Source organism: Phaseolus vulgaris, chromosome 7 (assembly GCF_000499845.2).
Source record: "Phaseolus vulgaris cultivar G19833 chromosome 7, P. vulgaris v2.0, whole genome shotgun sequence".
Classification (NCBI taxonomy): domain Eukaryota; kingdom Viridiplantae; phylum Streptophyta; class Magnoliopsida; order Fabales; family Fabaceae; genus Phaseolus; species Phaseolus vulgaris.
Window position 1 is genome coordinate 8,991,279 of NC_023753.2, and position 15,507 is coordinate 9,006,785.

A 15,507-nucleotide genomic window follows, 5' to 3' on the forward strand; every position below is an offset into this window, starting at 1 on the left:
AACAAAACTGAAACAAACATTACAATATGAGTGGATTAATCACAACAGAGACAGAAAATATTTGTAATCCCATTTTAGGAATAAAAAATGTACCATGAAGGTTTATTTATTTTCTAGCATTTAACAAATTCTCAAAGTATCCCAAACAGAACTGTATGGAATTTGGTTACTTTTGCACTGTTTTTTTCCTTTTTAAATTAATTTGTGATGGATGTTGGGTATGGAAGAAGGGATTAAAATATAAATGCATGGATTGTCTTTTGTATAAGTTATTTTAATTTATTTTATAAAAGAAGTTTGTCTTCTTTTAATGATATAAATTCGAATCATCATTAAATATTTATATCTAATTTTTATATAAATTATACAGAGAAATTATTGACATATAGGTTACGAAAGACAAATACTACTACATAATATGTTTTTTTTTGGTAAAAACATGTTAAGATTTAGAACTAAATGACTTGCATCACATTGAAATGAAGATTTTACATGAAAAAAAAGCTAATATCTAAGTTATAAAAATAAAATAAAAGAAACCATGATAACATGGATAATGTAAAAATCTCCTATGGTGTTTTTAACTTGCAAATCTTAGTACATAATAAATCTGTTTTTTTATACTAATTTTAAAAACCATATCAAAAGTAATCTTTTATCAATAGTCAATATATAAAAAACTTTTATACTGGTAATGGATGCTTTATAACTTAAGTTTAGAAACATGTTAATACTTAGTAAATTTTATTAATATTTAAAATATAACTATAGCACTTTTCAAGATTGAATATTTTACATAAAAGAACAGTAATATATAAAGTCACTATAAATATTATAATGGAAAATCCAAGATATGATAATTACTTAAATAGTTAAATTTATATTTTTATTGGGATTATTTATTTTTATATACAAATTAAATATACTATTTTTAATTGAATTTAAAAAAAATATTTACTTTTTATTAATGCTTGATTAAACTTTTTTAAAGAATAACAAAATTGAAATAAAATTGTGAAGAATCAAAATATAATTTAATATCTATATATTAAAAATATTTAGAAAAAAAGTACGAGAAAGTTATACCTTCGAAGAACTAAAAGAATATAACTTTCTCATATTTTTTCTAATTTTCTAATATATATATATATATATATATATATATAAAGTTAATATAAGATGTAGAGACAAGCTTTAATATAATTAGAACTGAATATTTTAATAAAAATTGCACACTGATATAATCTTAATGTAAAATTAATAACATTTTCGTATATTTTTCTTTTTTTATCTTTTTAAATATAATAGTTTATTTCAATTAATAGAGTAAATTTTAACTATTAGGAGTTAATCTGATATTGTTTCAAAAACAATTTCTAAATATGATTTGCATCTTAATATTTATCCATGCAATACAGTCAACATTTAAATACAATCTTCTATCACTTCATTATCCTCAACACTACAAGCTATTAATTTTTAAGAGTGTGTTAAGGAAAAACTTTATTACTAAATATTAATTAATTTAATATTTTGTTAAATATATTAATATAGTGTAATAGAATAAAGAATAAAAATAAATAAATAATAAACATAATAAAATTAATTAATTTAAATTTTATATTTTATTCAGTAATTTATTTAATATAATATTATTTTAAAATATAATACGTTATTTATTAAGATTGTATATAATTTTGTATTATAATTTAAAATTTATTTGAACTCTAATTTATGCTTTAAAATTTACTTTCATATGAATTTATTTCAAAATAAATATTTTGTAATTTTTTGTTAATATATACAAAAATATTATTCTATTATTATATAAATTACATCTATTACAAAGTATCTACACTCTTTTATAATAAAAATAAAAAATAAAATAATTTGACACTAAAATAACGTAAATGCATAATTTGCGAGAAAAGATTACACAAATGAAAAATTTTGACTTCAAAAAATCAACAATTTCATATTTATAAAATGATAACTTTAATTAAGAAAGTTAATTTCAATTTCATTATATTTTTATACAATAAAATCGTTATATATTAAAAGAATGTACATTAAAATTGTCAATTATAAATATAATTTTTTTCGGATTGACAATTTCCATTATTTCCATGCCAAAATATCCTAATTTTATTTTTTCCTTGCTTTCTTCAATTGAACAATCTTACCTTCTACACTTTTTTTTTATTCTTCTTTTCGTCTAAACAAAGTTTAACATATTTTTTTTTTGTGTGTGTAAAAGACTTTTTTTTTTCAAACTTTGTGACAAGTGTATAATTTGATTTCGGAAATGGACAATGTTGTGTTTTCCGAATCTTGGAATGAAATAAGAAATTTAAGAAAATGTGTTTTTATTACACAAAGGTTATTGTTGTCATTAGGAGAAATGAAGGCAGTGAAAAAGACGAAGCCGACCCAATGTATGGATGCGTTTCATTGGTAGTTGGGAGAACATTTTCATCTTCATTTTCACTCACAGTCAAAATAAAAACAAAACAACAGTTAGTGGGGTTGTGTTGCGTTGTGATGCGTGTGTGAACTCTGCGTTTTGACCATCGCTGAAAATGGAACAACACTGCAGAGTGGAGAGAGAAAGAAAGAGAGAGAATAGCTGATTCAGTGATTCTCCCTCTGTGCCTTTGTGTTGCGTGTGCCAGCTGCTCCTGTATCACTTCCGGGGCAGAGGACTCTGTGTCTGTGAAACAGAGAGAGAGAGAAAAAAAAAAAGCTCACTCAACTTCTCTTTGCTTCTCTCGGATCCCTTTGACCCTCCATTGCCATTCATTTTCTCTTGCACCCTTTTGCTTTTTTTCTTCCTCTCAGAATGACACACATGCACCTTATCACAGATCTCTTCTTCTGGTATCTCTCTACCCTGCCGATTACCTTTATTGGATCCACTACTCTATTGGTTTCTGTAGAATAGCTTTGATTCATGGAATGAGGTGTTTCTTTTTTCTTTCTCTATTTTAAAAAACCCATTTGATGAAATTAGTTAATTTGGTCTCCAATTTTTCTCAGAATTTTTTATACTATGTCAGATTTTATGGAATTTTAATATATTTTTTAATTCAAAGATTTTGTGACTTGAACAGAGTTGATGGAGTGGAGCAGTAAGGGTGATCAAAATTGGTATCATCAAATTTTGTGCCTTGATTATACCATTCCTGTGAATTGAAGGCTTTGTGTTGAGGTTTTGTTTGAGTTATAGGGTGTGTTGTATGGACATTGTGTAAAGAGAGTAAAACTATAGAGTCACAAGCAATTGGACATAATATGGGTGGTATTTGCTCGAGGTCATGGAAAGGTACTGTTGATGGGGTAGCTGTGGATAATGCACTTAGTGGAAGCTCGAGGTATGCTAATGGTCATGGTAATAGTGAACCTGGAATGGCTTATCAGTCTATTGGACCTCCCAGAAGTGTAGATAGCAATTCAAATGTGCTTCCTGATGATGATGACTTGGATAAACTTCAACGAGAGTCATTTTCGTTTACTGGATTGGAAAATGTTTCGTATGGGTCAATGGCAGATGATATCAATGATGGGATTCCTCGCCTGTCCAGGGCTTTATCACATAAATCCAAGTCCAAGCAAGCTGCTGTTAAGTTGAGTTACCTTTCTCCTGTTTGATCTTTTTATTCTTGTAGGTTGGATTAGCTTATTTTGTATTTGTGCTTGTAATCAATATGCTGCAAAGATGCCTCTGGCTGAAAAGCTGTTTTTTTTTGTGTCAATATGAAGGAAAGCCAAGAAGTTTTATAATAGAAAAAGTAATTTCATTAGAGAGAAAAGAGGGGAGGTACGGTCGGGGGGACAAGATACTTCAGAGAAAGAAAACAAATTGTCTTCAGATTAGAAAAGAAAACTCTCTTGAGAAAACCATGTGTAGCACTTGGGTGAAGCCATGAACAAAATCTTAAAGCATATTTAGCTAAAATGAGATACCCTTAAAAATGTACGTACTTCACATAAAAGTCTCCCAAAAGCTTAAGCTATTCTGTGGAAACTCAGGCATTGTTTTTAGCATCGCCAACACAGCAATTCACATTTTTTTAGAATAGAGGCATCAAGCATCAAACCTGTGAGCTCTTGTCCATAGAGGCTTTGATACAATATCAAGATTATTTCTTCAAAAAGCTTAAGCTATTAGGTCAAAGCTCCTGATAATATACACTGATGAAATTCACTAAAGAGCTGCCAAATTTGCATACAGTGACAACATATTGATTTTTGAGCAGTCTGCATCTCCAATTTCTGCCACATAAAGCAGTTCCATACTGGCAATTCCTCTAAAACAATGACCTTATAGTTTTTAATCCAACTTACATGGGGAAACTTTTCCAGTGATCCCAAGTCATCTATACCATTGTTATTAAAATTGTGATTTACCTCATAGGATCTTATGATCTGCCAATCGAACATGCCTTGGCTAGCTGAATTGTTGTTGGGATTTCCAAGGAGTAAGATTGGAGCTGGATTGCGATCTTCAATCTGCAATTGTGGGATTGTTGGTCCCCAGCAAGGCAAAGCAAGTAAAAAAGACTGGCTTGTGTTTGTTTGACCAGGTTCCAAAATCCCTAAAATCTCTTCTCATTTACGAAATCCTTCCCTACCCATTTGCAACCTTCTTTGTTCCGTATCCATTTGCAAATCTCTTTATCCTAACACCACTGGACCTCTCCTTTATACATAATGGTCACCATGCTATATTGCCACTGCTGCCCTGGGGTATGGCCTTTTATGTCTTTGATTGCATGACTGATTCTGCATCTTGTTGTATCATCATGGGAACTGAAGGTCACTCTTAGTATTTACCTCTTCTCTCAATCTCACTCTAGTCTATCTTCTCTCCTAGTCTCATGCTCAATCTCTGTCATTTAATTTTTCTCTCATCTCTCTTCTCTGGTGACTTATTATGATTTTGATTTTTCAACTAAAGTTTGTTTTAATATTGTGACATATTATGTAAGTATAATTTTTCATTTTAGGTTTTAACGCCTTCTTGATTGTAATACCCATAAAGTCTGTTCAACATTGGTCATTTTGAGGGGACTGCTCTTGAGAATAATGATCTCCTATTTGAGACAAAGGATGCCAAGGATTCCATCATCATTATATTGTTTTGAATTTGGATAACCTATCAAACATCTGTGTTATGATATCGACCAAAATTTATTCAAGTTTATTAAAGAGTGTGGTATTGTTGATGAATTCATAGGATTACAAAATGAACAACCATGCTGAATACCTGTATAATCCGTCCATATTTGAATTATCTTAATTTTGTAATAATATATTTTGTTGTGCAGATCCCTCCAGATTTTTCATATTATATTATGCAGAGAATTTTGGAGTTTTATTTATTTATTTTCAGATTCTATTGGTACAAATACCAAAGATATAAATACTATACTAAAATTAACTCCCCAGTTTCTCCCCTGTTGTTGTGTGTCTAAAGAGTGGCAAAATTTTGGGGTGGATTTCCTTGTTACTAAAAACGATTTTGGCAATTACAGAGAGGTTGGGCCAGGTTGCACTCCTCAACCTATAGTGATGATGAGACTGCTGCTGGGCAATGGTAGCGAATTCCTTATTTTTCTGTAATTTTTCATGAAGTTTAGCATGTATTTACATAAAACAATCCATAAAATATTCTAATATTTTCAAAACTATTCTAATTTTAATTATTAATGTGAGATGTCTTATTATTTTTTGTATTTAATTCTCTAAATTGGTTCAATGAATCTTCTTCGCTTGAAGATTTTAAGGGAATACTCTTCTCTTTTGTATTTTGTATTGAGCTGTATCTGTTAGGAGTTTTGACTAACTCCTCTACTGAGTCCTGATAGTATATATAGGCCTGTAAATTAGAGACTCTGTCACTTTGGTATTCATTTAACATTAATACAAATTCTCTGTTATCTTTCTCTGGAAATCTGATTAAGATTCATCACTAGCTAAGGCCAAGGCTAAGGTCGATACAACAAAATTAGTATATCAAAGCAAAGGTAAAACCGAATTACATTTGAACCTACAGTGAGTATTGAAGATACTTATGAAATGATTTCATGCATTCTCATTGCAGAAAAGATCAGTACAAGGTGCTGTATAGAAAACTGGACCTAACAAGAAAAAGAATAACAAGGATGTGTGCCAAGTGTCCTAACAAACAAGGGAGAGAATGAGAGGGTTGTGTGACATGTGTCCCACTACATATAATGCATAAGAAATCTATGAAAAGGAGAAAATAATAACAAATTGCAACTGCAATATTCCCCCTCATGCTGGACTGTGGATGTGCAAGAGTCCCAGCTTGGCAACACATTGTGAGGTTTTTAGGAAGGAGAGCTTTAGTGAATATGTCAGCCAATTGATTGGAAGGTGCAACAGAAAGGCCCTTCCTTTTTTCCTTGCTAATTGATATTGTGTGGTTAGATGTCTAGGTAATTGCTGGTCGTTGTCATAAAAGGGCTGGAGTTTCTACTAAAAGATATATGTGAGTTTACAGAGAAGTGCTTACATATGTGTTGCTTTTAATTATATTAATTATACTTCTTTTTTCTAATGAGCTAATACCTCACATGATGCCAAACATTGGTCTCAAAGAAGAACTTGTTCTTTATCTCATGGATTAGATTAGATCTATATTCTTTACCATTTCCTTTCTCTCCCCCTTCCCCATTTTCAGGTCTTTAAGGCCTCCCATATATGCAAACAAGGGATTAGATTGGCTTTTTGTCTTATCTTTTGCAGGTATCAGAAGTGAGTTCACTTTTAGGCAGGGCTGGTACAGCTGGGCTTGGCAAGGCAGTAGAAGTTTTGGACACACTAGGTAGTAGTATGACAAATTTGAATCTCAGTAGTGGTTTTACATCAGGTGTGTCAACAAAAGGAAATAAAATTTCAATTTTGGCCTTCGAAGTTGCGAACACAATTGTTAAGGGTGCCAATCTGATGCAATCTCTTTCAAAAGAGAACATCAGACATTTAAAAGAGGTAGTTCTACCATCTGAAGGAGTGAAAAATTTGATATCCAGAGATATGGATGAACTCCTTAGAATCGCTGCAGCAGACAAGAGGTAGATTATAATGGATATTTTCATGATCAACTTAGTAGAACTCTTACTTCTTTGAAGCTTATTTTCTTCAGCTACTACTGCTCTTAAAGTTTTCACTTTCTTATACTTTTTTGACAGAGAAGAATTGAAAATATTTTCTGGAGAAGTTGTGCGTTTTGGAAATCGTTGTAAAGATCCTCAGTGGCACAATCTGGATCGCTATTTTGAGAAGTAATTGTAGTTGAATTGATTTAATCTTACATTTCTTAAGAACAAATATAGCTGAATGGATTTAGTCTTTATTTATATATTTTCTTGTAACATCTAACATTGTGTTAGTTATGGTTTTCTTTGTCCTTGTTGATGTTTAGGTTAGGTTCAGAGCTTACACCACAAAAACAATTGAAAGAGGAGGCAGAAATGGTGATGCAACAACTAATGACCTTTGTTCAATATACAGCTGTGAGTAATCCTGTTAAAAGGAACAGTGCATATGCCTGTCATCTTCTTCAGTTTTGTATGCTGAACTCATAACACTTTATATCTTCTTCGTTAAAGTGTGTATTTGAGTATTATATAATACTAAGGAATGTGTTCAACATACAGTTTGCACAAAACTAACGGGAAACTGTGTTTTGGGGTCTCTTTGAGTAAATTTTCTATTAACACTTTTAGGAGAAGAAAACAAGAAAAAAAATGAAATAAACTTCTCCATAAACTTAAATTAACTTATGCTAGAGTTTGAAAACAGATTTTGGAGAAACTATTATATAATAGCTTGTAGAGAAATTTATTTCATTTTTCATTTTATTTTTTCTCTTAAAAGTGCGTATGAAGAAGTTTATTCAAACAAACCTCTGTTGAAGTTTGAAATTCTTTGATCACCCTCATTCCCTTGACCAGAATATCACTAAAAGCAAAACTACAATCATATGAAGAAAATAAAGCTGTCTCAATTGCTTGGTAATTGCATGATATTAGTTGGATTCAGTTCTGTTTTATGCTGCAGCCATGTTGTGTAAAGGTAGCTTGTTTAAGAGATTCAATGTCACCCTCCATCTTTAATTAGATATAAAATTTCATTTTGAGAGATTGATAATTTACTGTCTAGTATATTTCCACTTTATAGCTGAAACTTTAATCTTAGATATCTATGATATTGTACTTATGATAAGAAAGAATGTGTATAAACAGATTATACATTTACACATTGAGATTGAGAGATAATTAGATGGACCTCTTTCCTGTGCTTTCTGGGTTTTACAGTCTGAATTTAACAGATTGTTTCTCAACGAAATTGCCACTTTTTTTCACATGTCATGTTATGCATATTAGGAAAACTATGAACAATTTTTCAACACTTGTATGATTTAAGTTAAGCTTGATTTCCAAATTTATATCCATTATTTCAATTCGCAAATATTGTTGTTTTATTATGAAAAAAGAAGTTTGATATAAAATAGTAATCATGAATCAGATCTGGACAATTAAGTTATATAGTGGTTTAGTAGTTTGAGATAAATATTTGCCTGGTTATATTTTAGTCAATTGTTTAAGGTTCTTTTGTAGAAATCAAGAAACACAATAATTTTCTAGATCTTAATAAAATAGTTATGAATTTTTTTATTTCACATTACAATAAAAGCTTATGATTAAAGATTAGGTGAAGAGTAAGGTTATAATTGACACAAGAGTAATTAATGTTTCTTGAAATTTCAAACTTCCAGATAAATTGAAACAAAAATCTGACACTTAAAAAGAACAGGGCCGGTACTATCTTATCTTTTATATCAGTAAAAAATGTTTGCATTGCCTTATAGGTAGCTTAGTTTTGGGATTACGAATAAGTTTTTATATTAGACTTTTCTGATAAGAAATTGTCCTTACAAACTATACTTTGACAATTTTACATACCTCTAGCTACACATATGTGGCATTTATCAGCTTTTTATTTTAATTTTCAACTTTGAACTCAACAAACACAAACAACATCTGTGCTTCTAATTGGATATCGATTTTTCATTTGTGGGTAAATAGCTTGTCAATTTAATATTTTTGAATTACTTGCATTCGTTTTATATATATAGTATTATGCATGTGAGACATCAGAGTCAATAATGACAGAATGCAACCTTCTTGAAGATAATTTTTATTATATTCTTTTGAGAAGGAAAGAAATTCACAAGACCAAGAGAAAAATTATGAAGGGAGGGTTGGGTTCATCAACTAAAGAACAAAACAGAAAACAATGAAGCAAAGACCAAATAATAATAACTTGGAGAGCACAGAAGAGTCCAAAGTTTCTTCTATTTTTAATTGAAAAATGAGTCATGATCTGATTCCAAATCATCTCCTCCCTTTACTTTGTGAAATAAGAGCAAAATTAGACATTCGAAAGGAAAGTTGATTCTTATTTCTTTAAGCTGCATAGCTGATTTTGTTAAGACTTGACATAATTAGTTAGACCTTTTTCTTTGAGTGCAGGAATTATATCATGAATTGCATGCCTTAGATAGATTTGATCAAGATTATCAGCGCAAGCTTCAAGAAGAGGACAATTCAAATGCCACACAAAGAGGTACATGTTAGGCTGGATTTACTTATCCATTGTCATTAAATCCTCTTTAGATATGAGGAAAAAATAATATTATTTCTGATAATTGAAAACTGTACAATGAGAGTTACGATGTGTACAGATTTGATAATAAATGCTATCCTAGAACCATGGGCGGCAACTGATTACTTCAGGTACAAATAAGGAAATCCTAGTTACATACAGTGAGGAAGCAACTGTAATTAAATCTGAAAAAAAATAAACAAAGGAAATAATGAAGAATAACATATGAGCTACAACAAATTCCATGTTCTTGTATTGTGCATTTGAAAAGTTATTTGTTTGAGTCAATGTCTTATTTATAGTAGTTTTCACCAAAATATATGTTGTTCCATCCTCTAATGGCATTTTTTGCCTGTATTCAAACTGCCTTAACCAATTTTCTCCATTTCTTTCTCAATAGGTGTCAGCCAATGTCTCCTCATGTACAATATTACAATTATTTTGTATTTGTCTTTGTGTGGCTACAGATTCATCCATACTAACATACTCATTTCTTCGGCCTCACCTTTTTCTCTTGATATCCCTTTAAAACCTAACATTCAGTACCATATAGTAGCAATATGATAAAGCTTTCTTTTTAGTTTGGTTGGTACTTTGTTGTCACAAATAACCCTTGATACCTTTCTCCATCTTAACTACTGAGCTTGTATCTTGTGTGTGACATCTTAGTTCATTTTCCTATCATTATCTTAGTTAGTTAAACTTAAAAAACTGTAACATGAAATTTACCTCCTAGTCATATTCCTTTTGTTAAAACTATGTTGGTCTTTGTTATCACACTGACATTCATATTTTTAAGTGATCAATGATTATAAACTGTGTAGGAGACAGCCTTGCAATTTTAAGAGCAGAACTGAAGAGTCAAAAGAAGCATGTAAGAAATCTGAAGAAAAAATCATTATGGTCTAAGATTTTGGAAGAGGTAAACAGTGTTATTTCTATAATTTTTTTGGATGAATGCAATTATTGTAATAGAAGTTGATCTTAAATATAGGATTTTTTTGTTTGTTTAGTTTTGTAGTATTGATGATTTGGCATCTGAAAAGTGCTTTCTCTGAAATCCTTGAATTATTTTTACTGTATTTTGTTGTTGTTTCAGTTACATTCATTTCCCCTGTGTTTTTCCCTTCTTTTTGCCTAAAATTTACTTTTCGAATTCTTTCCGCCTCCTTTCAGCGTCCTTTTTCTTGAGCATCTTTCTTATCATACAAGTATAAGATCTGATTGTTGTATTTATTTACAGGTGATGGAAAAACTTGTAGACATCGTCCATTTTCTATACTTAGAGATCCATGAAGCATTTGGTAGTTCTGGTACGCTCTCAAGAATTCCTAGTATTTTTAAGTTAGGGTGGACATGACATATCTAGTTATTTCCCATGTATTTGTCAAACTTGCTGGAGTTTGTTTATAGAAATAATATTTGATTTATTGATGAAAGAAACTCTTTGCTACATGATTGACCTATAGTCTGGATATGGTATTCAACAAGGGCAATAGGGCCATTCATTGATATAGTTATAGTTGCAAAGCTTATGTACTTTCAATGGTTTGATATGAAGTTGTGTGCATAAATTTGATGAAATAATAATTTGTTTCTCATAATTTATTATTAACTTATCCTATGTTTTTAGTGAATGAATTTTCTGTCTGTTCACCTTGTCCTGACCTATTTTGTTCTTTAATCCCACTCAATTTAGTTGCTCCTCCTTTCATTTTACTGATAAAATGTAGACCATCCTTTGCCATTGTTAAAATATCAGGTAAATAAAACATTTCTGTTATACCTCTTCCTCCTTGCAGATACTGATAAGCAAGGGAAAGATTCTCAAAGCAACCATAAGAATTTGGGATCTGCAGGTCTTGCTTTGCATTATGCGAACATTATCACTCAAATTGACACTCTTGTGAGTTTAGGATTCTACTTAAATTACATAATCTCTAATATTTGTTGTGGTCTTGGAAGTTCAATTATCTTTCTTTGTCTTTGTTTGCTCTAAAATATTGTTGTTAATAACAAAAATTGGAGAGGAGAAAGAAAAGAAGGGAATTTACACAAGTCACAAACAAGCATAATAGTGTGTTAAAAAAAATCACCTCAAACTCAGCTTCCTATTCACGGTAATGTTGGGGATATGGTGTGATAGCATTGTTTCTTTCAACTTGTCTTTTTATACTATTTTCATGAAATGAAACAGTTCTCTTGTCTTCTCTTCTCTCTCTCTTCTATTCATATTTGTCACGACCGTGTGAATGACTGATGATATAATTAGTATTAGACTATTCTCAGCATTGAGCCAGCTGGAGTTTGTTATATACAGTTAGATCTTAATTGACTAGGTTGCAGCTCAAGGTATCTGATTATAGAAGACATTTTACATATTACAAAATTCCTCTTTTCTGAATTCTTTAATGACTTTCTGTCATTTGACCTAATCTGTTATTCTGTTCACTTTATATAAAAAATGTTACCTGAAGGAAGAACACTACCCCTCTAATGCAAACAGGAACTGATCAGTTGGGTACTGAAGGAACATCTTGGGCTTTCCTACCACATTTTAAAATCAGTTTGATTCTATAGCTCTCTGGGTGGTCATTTGTCTAAGTGAAGTTTTTAATAACTAAAAGCAGTTAATAAACTGAGTGATATTTTTTTGTTTCTTTTGAATATTACAAGTTAAGCTTGTCCGTTAGAGGAAAAATTTAAAAGTTGATCAAATTTGATTGGCCACTTCGTTTCTTTTGATATACACACTAAGGAGCAAAGCCTGTCAATCAGGAAATGCAATTATTTTTCATTTCTGTTTTGAGTGTTAGCTACTTCCCTTGAGAAGTAAGATGAACACAGAAGCCCTTTCTTATATTTGCACGAATAAGATCATGATTCACTTAACGAGTAGCCATGCTCCAATAAGCGAGTGACACCTGACATACCAGGAAAAAATATAAAGCTAAAGTAAAATGCTTGAGATTTTCTGGCCAAATCTTGAGGTTCTAGTGTCCATTTATTTGCTGTTTTCTTTTTCACCTCTTCTGTCTGCTGGTCCTTTGTTCATTAAGCTTTGATCCATTCTGAAACTTGCCTTCTGCAGTGACAATGTAGTCAAGTGTATCTTCTTTTTTGGGCTGGCTTAATTTTTTTTTGGGCATTATTTCTGATTACTGTGATTCTGATATTATTAGAATTGATCAAGGTAAAGAACTCACAGCATGGAAAGATTATGGCTGTCTATTTAATCGTTGCATATATTTTATTGAATAAATGGTGCGAAATGTAAAAGGAGAAAGGCTGTGTAGTTTTATATATTATGCTACTCAATTGGTGGTAGAGACACAAATGGTCACAACTGCACTGTTATTTGTTTCTGAAAAAAATGATAGCAAGACTATTAGGAAGGTAGCCCTGAGTTTACATTTTAATTTAAACAGGTGTCTAGATCAAGTTCTGTGCCTCCTAATACAAGGGATGCCTTATATCAGGGGCTTCCGCCTAATGTAAAATCAGCATTGCGCTCAAGGTTACAATCATTTCAGGTTAAAGAAGAGGTGCATATTCCATTTCCATCATACATTTTTAGCTGGGTATCCATGCCATAAATACTTGATTAGTTATTATATGTTTCCCTTGAATTTTTCATTTAGAAAGATTGAATCTAATTGGAATTTTTATCTCACCTTCTTCCAAGTAAGATCATTAATATATTAAGATTGTAAAATGCACTATTTCTCACATATGTATTCCAGTTAATCGATTTGAATATATAAATCCATTCTCCCCCTTTTATTTAAGTTTTATGCATGAAAGCATTTAATTGACTTAAACAAGGGGAAGAACTATAACACTGATTTTTGTTGTATGTGTGACGCAATGTTTACATGTTTTATGTACTTCAAACTTACATGCTTGTCTATACTTTTGAAACTATAAGGACTTGTTTAAATTAATATGTAGTTTTCTTTATGATATTCTCTTAATATATTCCACATAATTTACTCAGCAGAAGATATTTGTCTTTTACAAATTTATAGTTTACATCAGAATTTTCAATTTTCTTGTCTGTACATATTATTTAGAACCCATACTTGACGAGAAAGATTTTATTTTAAATACATTAAATGCTTGTTAATGACTTTACCAGTTCTGTCTTTTAATGATTTTTATTGAACTTCTTTCTGCCGAAGGAGTTGTACAAATAAGCTTATACTACATTCCCAATATTGATTGTGACCAAATTTTTAAATCTATATCTAAAATGAAGGAAACATTCTTGCAGCTTACTGTCCCACAAATCAAAGCTGAAATGGAGAAAATATTGCAGTGGCTTGTCCCTATTGCCGCCAACACAACAAAGTATATTTGCTAATCCCTACTAAGCAATTCCTGGATGTCCTAGTATTGCATTTGGCACAACAAATCTGTTTAAATTTGTTTTCCATTATGGTCAATAAACAGCAATGTTCATCATTCTATTTTGAAGAGCATTTCTGGTTGCTCTTTCTACAGACACCATTTTACATATAGAGTTGCTTTAACCGTGTTACTATTAGGCATTAGCTTTCATAAATTATGTTCTACTATTCAATTACAAGTAACCTCTACATGTTCTGCTCTCAAATTTAACTATCTCTTTTTCACTTTGGATTAATGCAGAGCTCATCATGGCTTTGGATGGGTTGGAGAATGGGCAAATACTGGGTGAGGACAGATCACTAGAGTCTATTCCTTTATGTTTGTTTTGTATGTTCAACCTATTTTTTCTAATGTCAGTTTGTATAGGTCTGAGGTCAACCGTAAACCTGCTGGCCAGACCGATTTGTTGAGAATTGAAACACTACACCATGCTGATAAAGACAAAACAGAAACCTATATACTTGAACTTGTTATCTGGCTTCATCATCTTGTCAGCCAAGTAAGAGTTGGAAATGGTGGAATAAGGTCCCCAGTTAAATCACCAATCCGTTCTCCTACCCACAAGACAGGGCAGTTATTTACACATAAAGCCTGTTCTTCCCCCATGCTAACAGTTGAAGATCAACAAATGCTTCGGGATGTCGGCAAGAGGAAGCTAACACCAGGCATTAGTAAGAGCCAGGAATTTGACACTGCCAAGACCAAGTTGAGCAAACACCATAGGCTAAGCAAGAGTAGTAGTCACTCCCCAATCAGTGAAGGCAAAAATATTGATAAATCTGTTCCTGTCATTGACTTTGATATTGACCGAATGAAGGCCTTGGATGTGATTGATAGGGTGGATAACATTGGAAGTTGATAGTTGTGTGGCATATATTGGCCTTTAAGCCAGAGGGAATGCTTGAATTAAATGAGTATGTTGCCTTCTTGAAGCTAAGTGTTCCCCTATGTTTCTTTTGAGCCATGAGAAATGTTTGTTAATTTCTTTGGCAAGAGTGATATGATGTGAGCCTAGCCTTTTTGATATTGTTGTAGATGATTATGGGACGGGGACAAAGGTGGTCACCGTTTTCATTAGATGTATATGTACAGATTACATGATCATATAATAATTGTTCTTCTTTCAATCTTTTGTGTGTATATATATACACATATACGAAACAACTCAGAATAAACTGACATAAGAATATAGAAAAGGCAATGGGTAACAACCTTGTGTAAAGCAGATGAAGAGAAAGGAGCTTTCTTAGCAAATAAGTGCAATAGAGATTCTCATCTTCATTTGTGGATTTTGATGTTGATGTGTAAGGCATTTAGTGTTATTAAAACTGGCATGTAAGTTGACTTAGTGAGGTACTAAATAATTTCTTCAACCAACGACTTATAAACTGAACCAATTGAATT

At 31.4% G+C, this 15,507-nt stretch overlaps 1 protein-coding gene across 4 annotated transcripts; it reads left to right on the forward strand.

Moving 5' to 3' along the window:
* Positions 1 to 2,501: 2,501 nt before the first annotated feature.
* LOC137827772 (protein PSK SIMULATOR 1) lies at positions 2,502 to 15,230 on the forward strand. 4 transcript variants are annotated; one of them, XM_068634084.1, is made up of 13 exons: positions 2,502 to 2,960; positions 3,111 to 3,622; positions 6,770 to 7,097; positions 7,215 to 7,307; positions 7,448 to 7,538; positions 9,561 to 9,654; positions 10,518 to 10,615; positions 10,937 to 11,006; positions 11,496 to 11,599; positions 13,122 to 13,238; positions 13,967 to 14,043; positions 14,344 to 14,388; positions 14,461 to 15,230. In XM_068634084.1, exons 2-13 carry the CDS (start codon positions 3,292 to 3,294, stop codon positions 14,960 to 14,962), a joined length of 1,950 nt encoding a protein of 649 aa, XP_068490185.1. In that variant the 5' UTR covers positions 2,502 to 2,960; positions 3,111 to 3,291; the 3' UTR covers positions 14,963 to 15,230. The 4 variants fall into 4 exon arrangements, with proteins under 4 accessions (XP_068490185.1, XP_068490187.1, XP_068490186.1 ...); XM_068634086.1 differs by having other exon boundaries at positions 14,470 to 15,230; XM_068634085.1 differs by having other exon boundaries at positions 2,524 to 2,877.
* Positions 15,231 to 15,507: the final 277 nt, after the last annotated feature.